The 22,547-nt window shown below is 44.1% G+C and overlaps 1 protein-coding gene across 1 annotated transcript in view; it reads right to left on the bottom strand.

Moving 5' to 3' along the window:
• Nucleotides 1-22,547, bottom strand: part of LOC126095098 (myrosinase 1-like) — a 67,600-nt gene that overhangs the window by 10,574 nt on the left and 34,479 nt on the right. The window contains exons 6-8 of the mRNA XM_049909794.1: nucleotides 18,760-18,854; nucleotides 18,449-18,596; nucleotides 8,829-8,944 (exon numbers count right to left, since the gene is read on the bottom strand). Of these exons, the coding sequence (XP_049765751.1) occupies nucleotides 8,829-8,944; nucleotides 18,449-18,596; nucleotides 18,760-18,854 (359 nt within the window). The remainder of the gene's footprint in view (nucleotides 1-8,828; nucleotides 8,945-18,448; nucleotides 18,597-18,759; nucleotides 18,855-22,547) is intronic.

Genomic DNA, 22,547 nt, shown 5'->3' with positions numbered 1-22,547 from the left:
ACATATTTTGGTCAAATTCGGTGCAGGAAAGATTGAGACATCAAGTGTTCTGTATGGAATCCTATAATAGTAAACAAGGGTGTTGAACAAAGTATAAGCAGGCGTTTCAAAAACGCTAAAGGCAAAATTACCGTTAATTGTCCGTGAAAAACTAGCCACAGTGCCTGAGCCGGATTTGGAGTATTTATGGTCAGTCTCAGATTCCACTGGTCTTATCCATGAAGGTACAAACGTACAAACTAACAACTTGAATTAGCAATGAAAACCAAGAGGTAATGGGAACCGTAAAAACGGTAATAACGGTAACCACAATTCCGGCTGTTGGCACCCTCCTACTTCCCAGATAGAGAACAACAGTAATAAGCGTGGAAGCGCGAGTTACCGCGCGATTAATAATAATTATAGGGGTAAGGGAAAACGTAGGTAGAAGCCCGGATCTCGGAATACGGCACGCCATAACAACAACAGTAATGGCCATGGAAATAGTTGGGAAAATGTGGAACATGTGGTAACAATAACGTGAATGATAATGGAGGACTGAGAAATGCTCCGCCAACGCACTATTTGGTGGCGAATCGCACTCAGCGAAGCTCCCCCCAACAGGGACACCAACTGGCGTAGTAGCCGGCATGCAGTACCTTGTATAATTGTAGTTGCAGACAGCAACAGCGAACAGCGCCATCCCCCCTCCTGTCGCCAGTACCAATTTAAAATGAAATAGCTACCTACATTTGAGAATAAACCGAACACGAAGAATCTAACCTACGAATGCAAAACAGCTAAATACTACCATTAAGTCAGAAAATTTCTCTACATTTATTGAATAAAAGACTACTTGAAAACTACGAATATTTACAACAAAATGTGTATTTTCAAGTAAGGACACTACGCTACAGGAATATGTACAAATATGCACAAAAAAGGGAATCTGAACACACAGACACATGGAGAAAGTACGTAGAAATCTAAATCTACATAAAAAAAAAACAGATGAGGATACAGAATAGAAAGTTCCAGGTAAGAAATAAAGATTGGCCAACGTGACATGTTTAAGGAAAAATTGTGTTCACGAGAAAACGCTGAACAGAGTACTACCTTGAGCCATCTAAAAGGTGTGGCTAAACTTAGCGTTAGCAAAAGAAAATAATTATAAGTGAGGAACATATTTCACAATGTGTGATTCGTGATACAACATGACGTTTCAAAAATACTATGCAACGTTGTGGTTGTGGTATGATTGTCCCATATAAATCTTACAAGGGGACCCTCCATACTATAAATCACGGATTTTGATGAGCTTCAGATATGTTGTAGTGGCACTTACCCTGAGTACCTGGCTATCCGGTTTTCTACCGATGACCTTGGTTTTTGAAAAAAATCGATTTTGAAGTTAAAAAATGGTTCAAATGGCTCTGAGCACTATGGGACTTAACTTCTGAGGTCATCAGTCACCCAGAACTTAGAACTACTTAAACCTAACTAACCTAACATCACACACATCCATGCCCGTGGCAGGATTCGAACCTGCGACCGTAGCGGTCGCGTAGTTCCAGACTGTAGCTCCTAGAACCGCTCGGCCACCCCGGCCGGCTTTTGAAGTTCATTGTGGGCTTCGTATACCCGTAACATAAGATATATTTCGAGGAAGTCAGTGTAACTCAGTGGTAAAGGTTCACAGCTACTGTACTGGAGGTACTGTGTTCGATTCCTGATCTTGAAATTTTTTTTTTAAATCGACCGAATTTTTCAGTTTTATTTCAAATAATATCAACAAACAGTGTAAGATGTGCGAAACTATAAAGAAATATTCAGTTATTAATTTTTTCAAATATTCATTCCGTCTGTGGTTCTCATCATATTCTCCCAATTCATCTTCTTCGTTGTAATCTATCAATTCACATCAGTAAGGATCTGTCTTTTGGTTAAGAGATCCTGTATTGCGATACATATCTCATCGCCAAATGCAACGGAATTGGCACAGATCACTCTAGGCGGTTTATTCGTTGCGAGATTCAAATCGCGGAGTAGATTTTCGGGGTATTTAATGGCATTTCTGATTTCGCCTTTTGATTCTTCGTTCAACTTCTCTACTTGTGGATCTTCTTCTGGCTGCACTACTGCAGAAACACTCGGTTCTTCCAATTCACAGAATTTTTCTAACTCACGGCATTAGAGACGCTTTGCGAACAACTGACGCTGTAGTTAGATGCGAACGCATCCTCATTGGCCGCAACTAGGAGCTTGAGTTCCCGTTACAGCTAACGGTATTCACGGGAGAGGGGACGATAATAGGCGGAGATCGATTTCAAGTAATACAAGAAGCGACGGTTGTACGAACATTTGGAACTCTAACTGCAAACCAAAAACGGAATGAATACTTGAAAAAATTAATAACTGAATATATCTTTATAATTTCGCACACCTTACACTGTTTGTTGATATTCTTCGAAATAAAACTGAAAAATTCGGTCGATTTTCAAACAAAAAAAAAAAAAATTACACGAGCAGGATTCCAACACAGTGCCTCCAACGCGATATCCGTGAACCTTTACCGCTGCGCTAAACTCACTTGCACTTGCTCGAAACATACGTTATGTTACCGGTATACAAAGTAGGCAATGAACTTCAAAATCGATTTTCCCAAAAACCAAGGCCCGTGTGTAAAAAACCGGATAGCCAGGTACTCGGGGTAAGAGCCTCTCAACATATTTGAAGCGCATCAAAATCCGTGATCTACAGTATAGAGGGTCCCCTTGTTAGTTTTAAATAATTTAGAACACATGTGGCGAATGATGAGAGAGCATGTCATGAAAGCTAGTTAAGGTTTATTTAAGGAATAGGGTGGTTAGTACCGAGTAAAAGGCCACGCAGTCATGTTGTGAGAGTGTGTGTATGAGAAGATTTATTTGTAATAAGCTGCATGGAAATGTGACATCCACTCGTAGCAAATGTCACAGAAGTGGGCAAGTGAAACAATTATAGTTCCGTAAAAATAATGAATGCGAACTAAATAGCGTGTCCTCGCATCTCAAAACAGTTGTGAGTTCAGAGTTAAGATCTTGAAGAAAGAACTAAAGAAAGTAAAACGGAGGAATGAACACACTTTTAAATGTGAACGTCTCTAGTACATGAATTCTTGACAGCATAAATTGCGCTCTACTTAAACAAATCCGAAATTACCAGCGGGTTATGTTGATTGAATGCTAACATACATTTCCAAGATGATAGAAGTCCATTTTAAATTGTCATACGACCCAGTAGCAATGAATGGTGATGAGCATGTAAGCGAGCTAATACTCGTATTTCTTCTCTGATATGTAAGTGGGATTGATTTCCTTCGTGGAGAATTGATATGCCTATTCTTTTCTTGCTCGTTGCATCACAAGTAGAACTTAGCCTCAAAATTGTATACACTTGAAGGACCTTTCTTGGGAGCTGCAAATTGCTTGACAGATTCAGTGAATTGCGCTAAAATATTCGAGCTTGTCGGGCTACGAACTTTGAACCCTACCTTTACACGAGAAAGAAATTGCTTGGATATCTTTGCCTAATAAATAGATTTACTCAGCTGGAACTAACAAATCTATAAAAGAAAGCACGTATTTGTCTGTGACTATATATATATATATATATATATATATATATATATATATATATATATATATATATATATATATATATATCTCGTCTGAGCGAAAAATAATTATTTCTTACCAAATACAAAGAACTATGCTACAAAAAGGTAACGAACGGACGTTACGTAACAATGAGACCGGACATGTGGAATACTGTAGGGCCTAGGTAGGTTGAAAATGTGACTTTATAAAAAGTAACTATATAAAACATTATGTACAAGTTACAATTATTGAACTATATGAAAAAAGCGTAAATTAGATAAAAACTACGGCTTGAACACACTTTATTCAACATGTAAACGTCACTACAGATATTCGGGTTGAGATTATGACATGTTCGATATGCCTGCCATCATTGGCGATAATGTGGCGCAGACGAATAGCGAAATTCTGCATAGCCCGCTGAAGTTTCGATACATCGATGCTATCGATGACCTCCTGAATGGCTATTTTCAGCTCAGCAGTGGCTTGGGGGGTTATTACTGTACACCTCGTTTTTATTATAGCCCCATGTGTTCAGATCTAGAGTATATGACCGCTAATCGAGGCCCATGCCAGTGGCCTCTGCGTATCCATGAGCCAGAATGCTCCTCCACGACATCAAACACTCCCCTGCTTCGATGAGTCGAGCTCCGTATTGCATGAACCACATCTTGTCGAAATCAAGGCTACTTGGGATAATGGGGATGAAATCATCTTCCAAAACCTTCACATTTCGTTCGGCAGCCACCGTGCCTTCAAGGACTACTGCATCGATTATTCCATGACTGAACATTGCACACCACACAGTCACCCGTTGAGAGTGAAGAGACTTTTCGAACGCGAAATGCGGGTTCTCAGTCCCCCAAATGCGCCAATTTTGCTTATTGACGTACTCATCCAAATGAAGGAGCGCTTCGTCGCTACACCAAACCATGCATGCGCATACTAATTCCCATCATGCCCGCAGCCAACCGTGCAGTTTGAACGTCCTAAAGCAAACCGTTAAGAAGTTATGACGATTGTATTTCATATAGTTCAATACTTGTCACCCTGTAGATGTGCGAACGCTAGACTTTACGAAACTAATAACAGTGTGGTACTGCGTGTTGGGCTGTGGGAGATGTCAGCCTGGTCAACAAAGTAACTTGCCGTTCAAAAGGCAACATTCAGTGCAATGAACTTATAACAATAATAACAAACAACGGCCTTGCCGTAGTGGATACACCAGTTCCCGTCAGATCACCGAAGTTAAGCGCTGTCGGGCGTGGCCGGCACTTTGATGGGTGACCATACAGGTCACCAGGCGCTGTTGCCATTTTTCGGGGTGCACTCAGCCTCGTGATGCCAACTGAGGAGCTACTCGACCGAATAATAGGGACTCCGGTCAAAGAAAACCATCAAAACGGCTGGGAGAGCGGTGTGCTGACCACACTCCCCTCCTATTCGCATCCTCAGCTGAGGATGACACGGCAGTCGGATGGTCCCGATGGGCCACTTGCGGCGTGAAGACGGAGTGCAATGTAACGCACGAACCCGAGAGTGAGACGGTGGACCTTGGTAATGACAAAAGTATACGAAACATTGTTGGAGAATCTGTGACTGTCGACAGGGGCCACAAACAATTGAAGGTGATGCAAAAAGTTACAAATTGACGTATTTCACAATACGGTTGCTGCTGCGTCAAACAACAGCGACGTCTTTCCCTCTACACTGTCTACTGGTACCAATCCCGCCAAATAAAAGTATCGCACTATGGACGATCGCCAAATACAATGGGACTTAAGCGGATTAATGAATCCATGAAATGAGTCGAAATAATTGAAAATATTGGACGTTTCTGTAAGTAGAATTTTTCTATGTGAAAGGAGTTTTTTGTATGACTTTTATAAATGTAGCTACATTTGCCGGTGAACACAAAATCAAATTAAAGAGATTAAGCATTTGGATGTAAATACTTCAACAAGTTTCACGCTTACTTGCACTGTAAAAAGTGTTTTGAAATGCATGATTGGGATTATGAAATGTAAAAGTCACGTGAATGACGTATATGTATAATTTTGTAAAATTGTTACAAAGGATAAGTAAGAAAGTGAAAAACAAGATGCAAAGAAACTATTTCCCCATATTCTACGTTAATATGTGATAAACACTGTAAATAACTTTGCACAAGACTGGCTTCTGACCATCCACTGACAAATTTCTTTTCCCAACAGCCATTGGGGACATTATGGTGTAACAAAGAAATAGTCAGTAAGGAAAAATTTTTTTCTTTTTTTCTTTGCTCATGGAAGAATTTTATTACTCTTTATTCTTTATAGTAAACAGCTTCCAATATTTTTTAATTTCGTGTGATCTCATAGATAAGTTAATTCATGAATACGCCTCGAACTGGAAAAGATACACTCCTTGATGCAATCAACTGGAAGTGACACATTCTTTTTAATGAGAAATACACTCCTGGAAATTGAAATAAGAACACCGTGAATTCATTGTCCCAGGAAGGGGAAACTTTATTGACACATTCCTGGGGTCAGATACATCACATGATCACACTGACAGAACCACAGACACATAGACTCAGGCAACAGAGCATGCACAATGTCGGCACTAGTACAGTGTATATCCACCTTTCGCAGCAATGCAGGCTGCTATTCTCCCATGGAGACGATCGTAGAGATGCTGGATGTAGTCCTGTGGAACGGCTTGCCATGCCATTTCCACCTGGCCCCTCAGTTGGACCAGCGTTCGTGCTGGACGTGCAGACCGCGTGAGACGACGCTTCATCCAGTCCCAAACATGCTCAATTGGGGACAGATCCGGAGATCTTGCTGGCCAGGGTAGTTGACTTACACCTTCTAGAGCACGTTGGGTGGCACAGGATACATGCGGACGTGCATTGTCCTGTTGGAACAGCAAGTTCCCTTGCCGGTCTAGGAATGGTAGAACGATGGGTTTGATGACGGTTTGGATGTACCGTGCACTATTCAGTGTCCCCTCGACGATCACCAGTGGTGTACGGCCAGTGTAGGAGATCGCTCCCCACACCATGATGCCGGGTGTTGGCCCTGTGTGCCTCGGTCGTATGCAGTCCTGATTGTGGCGCTCACCTGCACGGCGCCAAACACGCATACGACCATCATTGGCACCAAGGCAGAAGCGACTCTCATCGCTGAAGACGACACGTCTCCTTTCGTCCCTCCATTCACGCCTGTCGCAACACCACTGGAGGCGGGCTGCACGATGTTGGGGCGTGAGCGGAAGACGGCCTAACGGTGTGCGGGACCGTAGCCCAGCTTCATGGAGACGATTGCGAATGGTCCTCGCCGATACCCCAGGAGCAACAGTGTCCCTAATTTGCTGGGAAGTGGCGGTGCGGTCCCCTACGGCACTGCGTAGGATCCTACGGTCTTGGCGTGCATCCGTGCGTCGCTGCGGTCCGGTCCCAGGTCGACGGGCACGTGCACCTTCCGCCGGCCACTGGCGACAACATCGATGTACTGTGGAGACCTCACGCCCCACGTGTTGAGCAATTCGGCGGTACGTCCACCCGGCCTCCCGCATGCCCACTATACGCCCTCGCTCAAAGTCCGTCAACTGCACATACGGTTCACGTCCACGCTGTCGCGGCATGCTACCAGTGTTAAAGACTGCGATGGAGCTCCGTATGCCACGGCAAACTGGCTGACACTGACGGCGGCGGTGCACAAATGCTGCGCAGCTAGCGCCATTCGACGGCCAACACCGCGGTTCCTGGTGTGTCCGCTGTGCCGTGCGTGTGATCATTGTTTGTACAGCCCTCTCGCAGTGTCCGGAGCAAGTATGGTGGGTCTGACACACCGGTGTCAATGTGTTCTTTTTTCCATTTCCAGGAGTGTAGTTCGTCTCATTTCTGATCATTCTGCGGTTACCTGGATTTAATGAGAGAGAAACAGTAGTGTTGCTCTCGTGAATGTATGCTGTAGGCCGTATTTTAAAATATAGTGTATTGAGATTCAAAAATTATTCTGGATCAATTATTTCGTGATTGGTCCTATTATTTCAGATACGAGTCAGCACAGGCGAGAAAAAAAGGAACTGCAACTAGATGTCATACGGATGGCTGAATGTACACGAAATACCGAAACTCTGTATTAGATGGCTAAAAAAAAATGTTCAAATGGCTCTGAGCACTATGGGACTTAACATCTATGGTCATCAGTCTCCCAGAACTCAGAACCACTTAAACCTAACTAACCTAAGGACAGCACGCAACACCCAGTCATCACGAGGCAGAGAAAATCCCTGACCACGCCGGGAATCGAACCCGGGAACCCGGGCGTGGGAACCGAGAACGCTACCGCACGACCACGAAATTAGATGGATCGTTTAATCACACACTATACAGAATTTTATGTGTGGCCCCTCTAATAACATCGTGCACATTAGATACGTTCGCAGCCATCTATTATAGTGTGATTCAATTGGTGTACTCGTAAAAGTCAAGGCCCACACAATTCTTTTTACTAAAGATGTCAACAAACCAGCGAATGTTATTCAACTCTAAATTACCCCACGAACCGCACCACAATACGTCATGATCATGAGCAACAGGGATTAAGACCTATACTGTTTCTGTTTGTAACTCACGTTTTCCTAAGACGTCCTACAATATTTCAACACAGCAGTCATCTGCACTATTGAAAATTTATCAATAGAAACGTGTGCTAACAGACGATAGTTAGAAATTGACTGGTACGTTTGAAGCTGGCTGGGCAGCTGTTACATATAAATTACAGCGTATTTAACCGCAGAAAATGTATAATAGTAGTTCTGTGTCTTCAATAATTATTACAATACCACCTGTTTCTCTCCATAAGCAATTAATAAAAATGCTCAAATGTGTCTCAATTCCTAAGGGACCAAACTACTGAGGCCATCGGTCCCTAGCCTTACACACTATTTAAACTAACTCAAACTAAATTATACTAAGAGCAACACACACACACACACACACACACACCCATGCCCCAAGGAGGACTCGAACCTCCGGTGGGAGAGGCTGCACATTCAGTGACATGGCGTCTCTAATCGCGCGGCCACTCCGCTCGGCAGTAAAAGGGCGCTGTTACAGTTTTAATATCTTTGTGATCAAAAGTATGTGTACACTGTCGCCGTTGAAGATCAGTTCATTAGCACACTTACAAGGCTGTACAAGCAGCGGGTTCAGCTTACCTCAGCAGACGACGTAATTACAGCAGAGTCCCGCGTTTTTGAAGGTGATTCGCCTGTCACACCTGAGGTCACGAAAGTCGTTTCGAAGTGTATCACTCCGAGAAAGTCGGCCGACCCTGTAACAAGATTTGTTCCCTCTGTTTCAGTTAAATGATAAACTGAAACGACAGCTCCAACCTTAAAACAAATTTTGTTTGACTTCCCCTCAAGTAAGGAATTCTTCCACTGTGTAACGGTGATACTGTGGAAACTCAGCACAAGTAATGATCCACGAGAATGTGTGTCAAAACACATGAAGAAGAAACCAGTGCCGAGTTAAAGCTTCTAGACGGTGTCTGAGATAGGTTCTGAAAGCGTGATGCTTAAGGTTGTGATAATAGCCCGAGATTTGGTCCGAATCACAATTTTACGTTGTCACATAGAAGTTACAGCATGTTTAACTACAGAAAATGTGTAGTAGATGTTTTGCGTTTTCAATAATTATTAAAACAGCGCCTGCTTCTCTCCGTAAGCAATTAATAATAAAACAAAGCCTGCTAATGCTTACAGAAAACATTTGAATTTCGTATTTTTTAATAAGAGTGTATTGCAAAGACCCAGTTAAAAAAAATAGCTTACCAAATTCAAAGGGCCCAAATTAAAAGGTGTCACTACGCATTGTAGCTTCTAGCAACCGTTTGCTACGTTAGAAATAACGCTTGGTAAGTGATATGCATAAACTAGTAGAGAACACTTCTGTTACAACGGTCATTAGCTATTTGTTACAACAAGGTTGAATGCAAATTTCTGATGGTTCAGTTTTGCCAGGAACTTTCTCGAAACCCACCACTTCAGTTTCTGGACAACCATTACTATTAGTTCAAAATACAGAAATAAAATTGCTACTACTACATTGTTTAATCATCGAGAAGGCTTCCATAGATTTCTAGGATACTGACTGTGGAGCTTGTTTCGTTCTTCGTGATGAAAGGTGGGAAGCTATCGTGTTGTTCGGAGGGAACAAATGTTCTGCGCAACCTATGTAACAGTTTATTGCAAAGGGTAGTTTGTGAGGCTTCAATAAAATCACTCTATCTAACTCAGCTGACTTTCTCGGAAACACGATGAAATGAGTCTTTCTTTGTGTGCAGAGTACTGTCTTGCTAGTATACAATTTGTTAGACTTCAAAGTGTTACCACTTGTGGAGAAGAATCACTTGTTAAAACGATTTCAAAGACGCTACTGGTGATTTCACACTTTTACCAGAACTCGTAGGCAGAGAAAATAAGAGACAAACTACTCATACCTCGACGTTGAGTGAATTTTATTGTTGCCACACTCATGCTTATTATACGAGTGTGGTTTGAAAAGTTCTAGGAATCACCACGAGAGGTCAGCTCTAGCGCAACGAGTTGTTCACGTGATATTCATTGGACTGTTGCCTGTAAACACGTGCCACGTCAGTGTTCTTGAAAGCGAGCTGTCGTTCCCGCGTAGTTATTTGCGAATATGGAAAAAATCGAGATTCGAGCAGTGATTAAGTACTTCGTAAAGAAAGGTATGAAAGCTAAGGACATTCATGCCGATTTCCAGAATACACTGGGGAACTCTGCTCCTTCATATTCAACTGTTGTCAAGTGGACAAATGAATTTAAATTTGGTCGGGAGAGCTTAGATGATGATCCGCGCAGTTGGCGGCCAAGATGTGTCACTACTCCAGAAATCATTGACAAAGTGCACAAAATGAGCATGGAGGATCACCGATTGGAAGTGCGTGAAATTGCTCGCGCTTGCCAGATGTCATCTGAAAGGGTATATCACATTTTAACTGAAGAATTATATATGAAAAAATTATCTGCAAGATGGATGCCACGACTCTTGACGTGCGCCCGCACACATGCGCCGTACCCATGGCAAAATTACACGAAATAAGATATGAATTGTTGCCACACTCGCCTTATTCACCTGAAATGGCTCCTTCAGACTCTCTTCCCAAAATTGAAAATTTTTCTTGATGGACGAAGATTCACCTCAAACGAAGAATTGATAGCCGGAGTTGACAACTATTTTGCAGGCCTGAAGGAAAATCATTTTCGAGATGGGATCAAGGCACAGGAACATCGTTGGACAATTGAATTAATGTACAAGGAGACTACATTGAAAAAAGAAATAACGTTTCAGTGGTGTACCGAGATTTAACGCTGCCACAAAACAGCTTTGCACTTCCGCTAGACGAAGGTATGAAAATGATCCGTACAGCGTGCCCCCGTAATGATGTTGCACACTTTCAATAATTGTGCATAACGACATGGCGCACGAGGCTCCAATGTGCTATCTTAGAGGAACCGAGGGAGTTGGTCTCGCACAAATAGAGTATACGCTGATGCAATTAATTGGGGCTCCTAACACCCACGAGTTCACTGAAAATCTGTGTTGGTGGTTCTTCACATCTGTAGTATGAGGATCCCCAGCAGCACGTACCTGAATACTGAGACAATGGAGTATGTCGTTTCTAGTGAAATAAGTTTCATACGAGAAGAGAACAAACTCACGAAAGCGAGAATGTAACATATTATAACGTTGCAGAATCCCCTGGCTCTACAGGACAAAAGGTCCGAAGTCACGAGAAGGATAAATAATAGGGTAGAAGCTGCTGTTCCCGCAATTACTTGTTGTACAAATCTATATGCAATTTCCAATTAACGTTCAGCTGATAGTGTTGATAGCGGTGTCCTCATCCACATGAACAATCTTTGTTTCTTTCGAACCTAGAATATATGTATATATAGGGGTTTCAGAACTCATATTACACATTTCTAGAGGTTGTAGAGGAGACTTAGTAGATCAATTTCTACGTAGGAACCCTAGTCCCGAAACGTCATCCGGCGGCGCTACAGAGCGTCAAAGTTATGGACTCCGGCGCCTGTAAATATATGTACACAGGGTGTTTCTAGGATGATGAAGATAAAGAGTCTCTGTACCAGCAACGTAAGAGTCGTAAGTCATAAGCGAAAACAGTTCTGATATCTATGACACTGAAATACATGTACTGGTAGGGTTGTTCCTAAGATTGTAGGGTAGGCGACTTTAAGTGATGATAGTACGGACCAAAACGAGGAAAAAATGTCGAGTCAATGTGTGCTCAAAAATGCGTACATGAGGGGTCATTAGCAGTTACTCATTTTCGCTGCCGTATTGAACGAGTTCTCATAGTTCTTGAGGTATGCATTTTAGACTCATTTTTACTAAATAGTTTTTCTTGATTCGGCCCAAGGATGATCTCTGGAAGTGGCCAACAGTACAGGCTTAGCAACAGTAGTACAGTACATGTATTCCACTGTCAGAGGTATAAGAAGGGTTTTCACTTATAAATTTCGACACGTTGATTTCCAGTATAGGGACCCCTTCCCTCAAATTGATACGTTTATCCTTCTCCACCATCCTAGAAAGTTTGTAACATCATCATCATCATCATCAGCGGGGCAAGGAAGGAGCCTCCGCGAGAACATTCTATAGCAACATCATCAGACTATAGCATTCCGGCGTCACATGAAAATGTTACCAATAACGATAACGGACAATCTTTCCACCACCGGAAACCTTGGAAGAAGCCCTGGACGTGGCCGTATAGTGGAATGAAGGGTTGAGACCTGGTTTCCAGACACGAAAATGTAAAGTAAAAAGTAAAAAAGTGTGACATTATCACCGACATGTCTGAATGCCGCCCGCCCCCCCACCCCCCCACACACACACATTTATATATTTTCTTTACGTACTAAACGAATATGTAACAAAAAATGAGGTTCCTATTTAAAAAAAGCAGTTGATATCCGTTTCACCTGTGGCAGCGCCATCTATCGGGCCAACCATAGCGCCATCTGGTTTGCCCCTTCAAGCTAGACGAGTTTCGTTCTTTGCAGTTTTTTGTTTGATTTTTATTTCGTGAGATATTTGGCCCGGTCACTATCAATGGACCACCCTGTATATGTACACAGAGGATGTCGTCTGATATATACACTCCTGGAAATGGAAAAAAGAACACATTGACACCGGTGTGTCAGACCCACCATACTTGCTCCGGACACTGCGAGAGGGCTGTACAAGCAATGATTACACGCACGGCACAGCGGACACAACAGGAACCGCGGTGTTGGCCGTCGAATGGCGCTAGCTGCGCAGCATTTGTGCACCGCCGCCGTCAGTGTCAGCCAGTTTGCCGTGGCATACGGAGCTCCATCGCAGTCTTTAACACTGGTAGCATGCCGCGACAGCGTGGACGTGAACCGTATGTGCAGTTGACGGACTTTGAGCGAGGGCGTATAGTGGGCATGCGGGAGGCCGGGTGGACGTACCGCCGAATTGCTCAACACGTGGGGCGTGAGGTCTCCACAGTACATCGATGTTGTCGCCAGTGGCCGGCGGAAGGTGCACGTGCCCGTCGACCTGGGACCGGACCGCAGCGACGCACGGATGCACGCCAAGACCGTAGGATCCTACGCAGTGCCGTAGGGGACCGCACCGCCACTTCCCAGCAAATTAGGGACACTGTTGCTCCTGGGGTATCGGCGAGGACCATTCGCAATCGTCTCCATGAAGCTGGGCTACGGTCCCGCACACCGTTAGGCCGTCTTCCGCTCACGCCCCAACATCGTGCAGCCCGCCTCCAGTGGTGTCGCGACAGGCGTGAATGGAGGGACGAATGGAGACGTGTCGTCTTCAGCGATGAGAGTCGCTTCTGCCTTGGTGCCAATGATGGTCGTATGCGTGTTTGGCGCCGTGCAGGTGAGCGCCACAATCAGGACTGCATACGACCGAGGCACACAGGGCCAACACCCGGCGTCATGGTGTGGGGAGCGATCTCCTACACTGGCCGTACACCACTGGTGATCGTCGAGGGGACACTGAATAGTGCACGGTACATCCAAACCGTCATCGAACCCATCGTTCTACCATTCCTAGACCGGCAAGGGAACTTGCTGTTCCAACAGGACAATGCACGTCCGCATGTATCCCGTGCCACCCAACGTGCTCTAGAAGGTGTAAGTCAACTACCCTGGCCAGCAAGATCTCCGGATCTGTCCCCCATTGAGCATGTTTGGGGCTGGATGAAGCGTCGTCTCACGCGGTCTGCACGTCCAGCACGAACGCTGGTCCAACTGAGGCGCCAGATGGAAATGGCATGGCAAGCCGTTCCACAGGACTACATCCAGCATCTCTACGATCGTCTCCATGGGAGAATAGCAGCCTGCATTGCTGCGAAAGGTGGATATACACTGTACTAGTGCCGACATTGTGCATGCTCTGTTGCCTGTGTCTATGTGCCTGTGGTTCTTTCAGTGTGATCATGTGATGTATCTGACCCCAGGAATGTGTCAATAAAGTTTCCCCTTCCTGGGACAATGAATTCACGGTGTTCTTATTTCAATTTCCAGGAGTGTATATGAGATGGCCAGTAGTCTCCTCTGTGCAGATGCGCAGCAGGTTCGAACTCTTACAGGAATAGGTGAAATGCCGCGAGTAATGAGGATAATGAGCAAGGGGCTCTACATTACTAGTGTATTGATACGCTGAGAATTGTGATGTGATGGAAGGCGCACTAATTCAATCCGTGCATTCCGGTGACCACTGTGTCCGAAAGGCCAAGCGGTCAGCGCGTCTGCCTAGTAAACAAGACACTCGGGTTGGAATCTCGGTCTTGCACAAATATGTCAACTTTCCCCATCGATTTAAACCAGAGACCAGTCGCAGTCAATGGCTATACTTCCTTTAGATACTTACCTTACATTTTTGGCAACAGAGGCAGACGTATAAGGGAACAGATCAAATGGTGTGACATCAGGTGTTTGACACTTGGGGTAGTCATAAAAGTTTAATTTTCGTATCGAAAAAAAGATGAAGTTGTTAAATCTACTTTGCGCCTGTTAGCTGGTTTAAGCCTGCAATACCGATACACACTGAAATCAGCGTGACGCACTACAATAGCACGGCCGGCCGCGGTGGTCTAGCGGTTCTAGGCGCTCAGTCCGGAACCGCGCAACTGCTACGGTCGCAGGTTCGAATCCTGCCTCGGGCATGGATGTGTGTGATGTCCTTAGGTTAGTTAGGTTTAAGTAGTTCTAAGTTCTAGGGGACTGATGACCACAGATGTTAAGTCCCATAGTGCTCAGAGCCATTTGAACCATTTTTTACAATAGCACGACGGTGCAGGAGACAAAACGATATGTCGCAGCCCAGTAATAAAGTGGAGCATCGTGCGGTAGTACGTTTTCCGCAGTTGAAGGGCAACAACAAGCGACCAATCCATGTTGAATGAATTGAATGGCCATGCTCCACCATCGTGTGAATCAGTACCAATGAGAGATGGATATATGTTGCTGTGTCGTCCGAATAAGACACAGCCAGGGCAAAAAGCACCACAGGTGCAAAGATGCGAGCTGGCGCCAGTGACATAGAGACTCTTCACTTGCAGGAGTTCCACCAGCGCTACGGGCGGCGCTGAGAATGAAGATATCGACTTCGCCTCGGCTAATTACCGGCTGAGTACAATCCGCCAAATACCGGACGACAACCGACAGAAGCCTACTCGGAAGACAGAAGAGCAGCTGTCGCCCACTTGGTTACAGATCATCATCCAAGGCTCACTTAGACAGGGAACGTCGTTTAGCGAACTTTTAGAGTTGAACAGACAGTTGTAATTGCATTTGCTATGTACTGTGAACCTTACCTACTATTATTTGCACTTGGCTATTGAGGACCTTTTTTGTGTTACATTGCAAGCAGTGTTGCAGACTTTCTTATCAACTAGTCACAAAGACAAGTAAACCGTTTTAACTCATTTGTGTGACTCTGCTACTAATTTGTTGGAGAGTTGTAGAACCTTCGTTTTTCTATTCTATTACCTAATCCTGGGGCACAGCTGCGTAATCGTGGCAGGGAGAAATTGTCTTAGCGGTGTACTGCACCAGAAGCCGTTTCACGAACTCAGCCTACCGTAACAACTGCGGCAACTTGGTCTCCAGAGAAGTAGCATTGAGGCCTTACAAACCTGGCGACAAGGCTTTACAAAATATGTAATATAGGGGGTGCATGCGGAAACTTTAGGCTGTAACTTGCATTTTTAGCGGAAAATAACAAAGTGTTTCCTTCTACTACGATCCTTTTACTACACGGCCCGAACTATCAGAGACGTACTGGAAAATATTTAATAAGAAATCTAAGCTCCCTCCGAACAGGCCTTGGATGCAACTACATAACCGACCGGCCGCCGTGTCATCAGCCCACACGCGTCACTGGATGCGGATATGGAGGAGCATGTGGTGAGCACACAGCTCTCCCGGCCGCATGTCTGTTTACGAGACCAGAGCCGCTACTTCTCTTTCAAATAGTTAGGCGGATTGCCTCACAAGGGCTGAGTGCACCCTGCTTGCCAACAGCGCTCGGCAGACCGGGTGGTCACCCATCCAAGTGCTAGCCCAGCCCGACCAGCGCTTAACTTCGATAATGTGACGGGAACCGGTGTTACGACTGCGGCAAAGCCGTTGGCACTGAAAAATATGCTTATTAGTAACTGAGCATCTGTCAGAAACCGAAGTGGAAGGACTTCCGTATGATGACAGAGCGTCAGTTTCTTCGAAACTACATTGTTTACAATCATACTCATGTAAAACGTTTTATCAGCTATACTCAGTATCACTAGTTACACCTTCAGGGGAAAAGAGGCTGCAAAAGACCAGTCCCCGCAAAAATGCTGAATATATATGCTAAAAATGACTGTCCACGACAAAGTTGACTGCAAATAATGATATTTAGCACAGTGAAAGAATTTAGAGAAAATTTTTGTTTTGGGTCTGCTCAATATTTCGAGAAGAATGATAATGTTGGAAACGTCGTATGGCCATTACAACCAGTAGAGCCTCCAAAAACTATGTCGCCCTTGTGGTAGAGATATTGCATGTCATAACAGACGGATATTTTAAAGGATCGTCTGTTAGAACTTACTTAACGCTTCAAGTTTAATCACGAACGCTTTCTTAAAGTAACTGATCTGTTTTCATTCGTTCCGGGTGTGCGACTTAGCTAGATCTCTGGTTCTGCTCTATGCATAAGCAACAAAACTTATCGCTGAATGCCGGGATATTCTTGTGAGACAGAGTTCAACATCCATCGCCATTTATTTCCGGCTGCTGACATGATTTACTCACAAAATACGAGGGCAGTTCAATAAGTAATGCAACACATTTTTTTTCTGAAACAGGGGTTGTTTTATTCAGCATTGAAATACACCAGGTTATTCCCCAATCTTTTAGCTACACAACAATATTTTTCAACGTAATCCCCATTCAATGCTACGGCCTTACGCCACCTTGAAATGAGGGCCTGTATGCCTGCACGGTACCATTCCACTGGTCGCGTAGTGCCTCCCACGGATTGCGTCCTTCATTGGGCCAAACATATGGAAATCCGACGGTGCGAGATCGGGGCTGTAGGGTGCATGAGGAAGAACAGTCCACTGAAGTTTTGTGAGCTCCTCTCGGGTGTGAAGACTTGTGTGAGGTCTTGCGTTGTCATGAAGAAGGAGAAGTTCGTTCAGATTTTTGTGCCTACGAACACGCTGAAGTCGTTTCTTCAATTTCTGAAGAGTAGCACAATACACTTCAGAGTTGATCGTTTGACGGTGGGGAAGGACATCGAACAGAATAACCCCTTCAGCGGCCCAGAAGACTGTAACCATGACTTTACCGGCTGAGGGTATGGCTTTAAACTTTTTCTTGGTAGGGGAGTGGGTGTGGCGCCATTCCATTAATTGCCGTTTTGTTTCAGGTTCGAAGTGATGAACCCATGTTTCATCGCCTGTAACAATCTTTGACAAGAACTTGTCACCCTCAGCCACATGACGAGCAAGCAATTCCGCACAGATGGTTCTCCTTTGCCCTTTATGGTGTTCAGTTAGACAACGAAGGACCCAGCGGGAACAAACCTTTGAATATCCCAACTGGTGAACAATTGTGACAGCACTACCAACAGAGATGTCAAGTTGAGCACTGAGTTGTTTGATGGTGATCCGTCGATCATCTCGAACGAGTGTGTTCACATGCTCCGCCATTGGAGGAATCACTGCTGTGCACGGCCGGCCCGCACGCGAGAGATCAGACAGTCTTGCTTGACCTTGCGGCGATGATGACACACGCTTTGCCCAACGACTCACCGTGCTTTTGTCCATTGCCAGATCACCGTAGACATTCTGCAAGCGCCTATGAATATCTGAGATGCCCTGGTTTTCCGCCAAAAGAAACTCGATCACTGCCCGTTGTTTGCAACGCACATCCGTTGCAGACGCCATTTTAACAGCTCTGTACAGCGCTGCCACCTGTCGGAAGTCAGTGAAACTATACGAGACGAAGCGGGAATGTTTGAAAATATTCCACAAGAAATTTCCGGTTTTTTCAACCAAAATTGGCCGAGAAAAAAAATGTGTTGCATTACTTATTCAACTGCCCTCGTATCATAAAAACAAAGATCGCTGATGGATGAATATAGGAGAAGAACAGTTCATGGTACAGTCACGTCTGGACAGTATTGGATTACGCTATGCCCTCAGTTGCTGAATCGTAATGGTCTGCCAATATATTTCCATACTCACCCCTAATGTACTCAATCTCTTCCTGTGTGAAAGTTGGTAACCTTGATCGGGGTCGTCCCTCAGCCTTACTGTTGGCATCCACTAGCTGTCGCACCACAGCAGGATAGTCCCCATCCTGACTGTAGATAGGATGTGCGAAGATACCCACCTGCAGAACACAGTGACAGATTAGTTTTCCCCAGTCATTCGTCTCCCATATATAGGCCTTACATGTCACGAGATTATGACCAGTTGCACTCTCCAAGCAACGAGCAATACAATGAAATGTTATAGGAGCTCCAATTGGGTGACAGCTGAGCTGCAGCACCCACCTGAAACTGTCGTGCCCTTTCAGCAGCCTCGCCATCCTCTGTCGAATTAGTCAGCGGTTCAAGTCCATCCATTTCAAAAGTAATTCCCACGCTACCTGTACAATATATCAGAACAACGATTACAGATTAGTTACATAAGGTTGGTCAGAAACCAACTTGCATTATACACTGTACTGTAATTTTATGAAAAGGGTAAACTAATTAGATCACATTGTACAGCAATTGAAATGCTACCCGAAATAACATCGAATGATCAGAGAATTTGAAGTTTTCTGATATCAGAAAAAATATTGTATTCTTATGCATTTATTTATATGGCTACCAAAACTTTTATATCGTTGCATAAACGTTTTATACGGTAGATCAAAAAAACTCCGTAAGCACTACACTTACTACATATTTTCGATTCATGCCTTAGAAAAGCACATCACATCTATCACTATACGTACACCTACGAGCCAAGACGACATGACCACCAGCTTAATAACTTACTGGTCCATCTTCGGAACGCAACACGTCACCGATACTGAGTGTAATGGCCTCGACAGTTTGGTAATAGGTTTGTGGACGAAGTCTCACCAGATGTCCACGCACAAGTCATGTAATTTCTTTAAACGGCGGGAAGCTGATTTGTGTACGCGGTAATGGTGCTTGATACCGACCTAAAAGGCTCTATTGGATTAATATCAAGCTAATCTCGTAGCAAAAACTTCAACGTGAGTACATTTTCACGCTCCTCAAACCACTGTAGCACTGTTCTGGCATTGATATATGGACAATTATCGTGTTGGATAATTACTTAATAGAATTCAGGATACCGTGGATGGAATAACCCCTCCATATCAGGCAGGTTTCAGAAACAAACGCAGCTGTTGCGAACAAGTTTTAGCCCTAAAATGATATATAGAAAGCGGATTCCAGAACAGGATGAAGTCAAGTGTCGCTTCTGTTGATCTGTCGTCGGCATATGGCATTGTATGGCTCCAGAGTCTTATGATTAAGTTCAAGAGACACATACCTAGTTTAAAATTGGCAGCCTTAATGAACAACATGCTGACGAACAGGTCTTTCAAAGTGAGCATCGGCCACAACACCAGCAGATCGTATAAAATAAAAAATGGCCTTCCTCAAGGATCTGTGTTGACTCCAACCCTTTTTAATTTGTATATTAGTGACTTGCCAAATACAGTCAGCAGGAAATTTTGCTACGCCGATGATTTGGCACTAGTTGTACAAACTAAAACACTTGGGGAAGGAGCGAACGTATTCACAGAAGATCTGGAGTCCTTAAATTCCTATTATAAAAAATGGCGACTCTGCCCTAATCCAACCAAGACTGAGGTGTGTGCTTTCCACTTGAACAATAAAATGGCCCACCAGGAACTGAATGTGAACTTCTGTGAACAAACAGTCAAACACAACTTCTCTCTGACGTCGATCTGTTGTAGAATTTTAGAACATGTCTTTTGCTCGAGTATCATGTCGTTTTTGGAAACTCAGAATCTACTATGTAGGAATCAACATGGATTCCGGAAACAGCGATCGTGTGAAACCCAACTCGCATTATTTGTTCATGAAACCCAGAAAATATTAGATACAGGCTCCCAGGTAGATGCCATTTTCCTTGACTTCCGGAAGGCGTTCGATACAGTTCCGCACTGTCGTCTGATAAACAAAGTAAGAGCCTACGGAATATCAGACCAGCTGTGTGGCTGGATTGAAGAGTTTTTAGCAAACAGAACACAGCATGTTGTTCTCAATGGAGAGACATCTACAGACGTTAAAGTAACCTCTGGCGTGCCACAGGGGAGTGTTATGGGACCATTGATTTACATAATATATATAAATGACCTAGTAGATAGGGTCGAAAGTTCCATGCGGCTTTTCGCGGATGATGCTGTAGTATACAGAGAAGTTGCAGCATTAGAAAATTGTAGCGAAATGCAGGAAGATCTGCAGCGGATAGGCACTTGGTGCAGGGAGTGGCAACTGACCCTTAACATAGACAAATGTAATGTATTGCGAATACATAGAAAGAAGGATCCTTTATTGTATGATTATATGATAGCGGAACAAACACTGGTAGCAGTTACTTCTGTAAAATATCTGGGAGTATGCGTGCGGAACGATTTGAAGTGGAATGATCATATAAAATTAATTGTTGGTAAGGCGGGTACCAGGTTGAGATTCATTGGGAGAGTCCTTAGAAAATGTAGTCCATCAACAAAGGAGGTGGCTTACAAAACACTCGTTCGACCTATACTTGAGTATTGCTCATCAGTGTGGGATCCGTACCAGATCGGGTTGACGGAGGAGATAGAGAAGATCCAAAGAAGAGCGGCGCGTTTCGTCACAGGGTTATTTGGTAACCGTGATAGCGTTACGGAGATGTTTAACAAACTCAAGTGGCAGACTCTGCAAGAGAGGCGCTCTGCATCGCGGTGTAGCTTGCTCGCCAGGTTTCGAGAGGGTGCGTTTCTGGATGAGGTATCGAATATATTGCTTCCCCCTACTTATACCTCCCGAGGAGATCACGAATGTAAAATTAGAGAGATTAGAGCGCGCACAGAGGCTTTCAGACAGTCGTTCTTCCCGCGAACCATACGCGACTGGAACAGGAAAGGGAGATAATGACAGTGGCACGTAAAGTGCCCTCCGCCACACACCGTTGGGTGGCTTGCGGAGTATAAATGTAGATGTAGATGTAGATGTAGAACCCCAAATACCTTGGCATAACACTAGACCCCTCCATGACTTACAAAAAACATCTAGAAAACGTAAGCCAAAAGCTAAAGAGTCGCAACAACATCGTGAGAAAATTGCCTGGCTCGACTTGGGGAGCTCAAGCATCCACCTTACGTACTGCAGCAATTGCCCTAGTATATCCTGTTGCCGAATATTTCTCTGCTGTCTGGCATTCGAGCACTCATACTAAGAAAATCGACGTCCAGTCGAATGAGTGTACGAGGACAATGTCGGGTACTATTAAATCCACCTCAGTCCCTTGGCTGCATACTCTAAGCAATATCCCACCTCCACAATTGAGAAAGCAAGAAGCAGCAGCAAGAGAGTGGTCAAAAATTCATGACTCAGATTACCCACAGAATCTACCAATCCATGATGTTTTGAACGAAATACCATCGACCTGCTTGAAGTCACGAAAGCCTATATGGGTTAATACACAAGAACATCAACCTGACATCATGGAGCAATGACGGCACTTTCGGAATGATTCTGGAATTAATAAACAAGGTATCCAAGATCCTACTCTAGAATTACCGGGCTTTGACCTGAAGAGATGTACATGGACTAAATTATACCGTTTCAGAACGGGCCATGCAAGAAGCAATGCATATAAGTACAAGTAGGGTATAAGTGAAACACAATTCGGTTTTAGAAGTTCCCTCGGTACAAGAGAAGCATTGTTTGCTTTTAACATATTAGCGCAACGATGTATGGAGGTTAATCAGCCACTATATGTGTGCTTCCTGGATTATAATAAAGCATTTGACAATGTTCGTCATGATCATCTCATAGAATTGTTAGAAAAGAAAACACTTGATAAGAAAGACATCCGCATTATATATAACCTCTACTACAATCAAACCGCAACCGTGAAGATAGAAAATGAGTTATCGAATGATATAGAAATAAAGAGGGGTGTGAGACAAGGTTGCGTTCTCTCACCCTTATTGTTTAATATGTATTCAGAAGACATATTCCAGGCAGCTCTATCAGATGAAATAGCTGGCATTAAAGTGAATGGGCTAAACATTAACAATGTTAGG

This window comes from Schistocerca cancellata, chromosome 8, assembly GCF_023864275.1.
Source record: "Schistocerca cancellata isolate TAMUIC-IGC-003103 chromosome 8, iqSchCanc2.1, whole genome shotgun sequence".
NCBI lineage: Eukaryota > Metazoa > Arthropoda > Insecta > Orthoptera > Acrididae > Schistocerca > Schistocerca cancellata.
The sequence above is the reverse complement of the archived record's forward strand: the minus strand, read 5'-3'. Positions and strand labels throughout refer to the sequence as shown.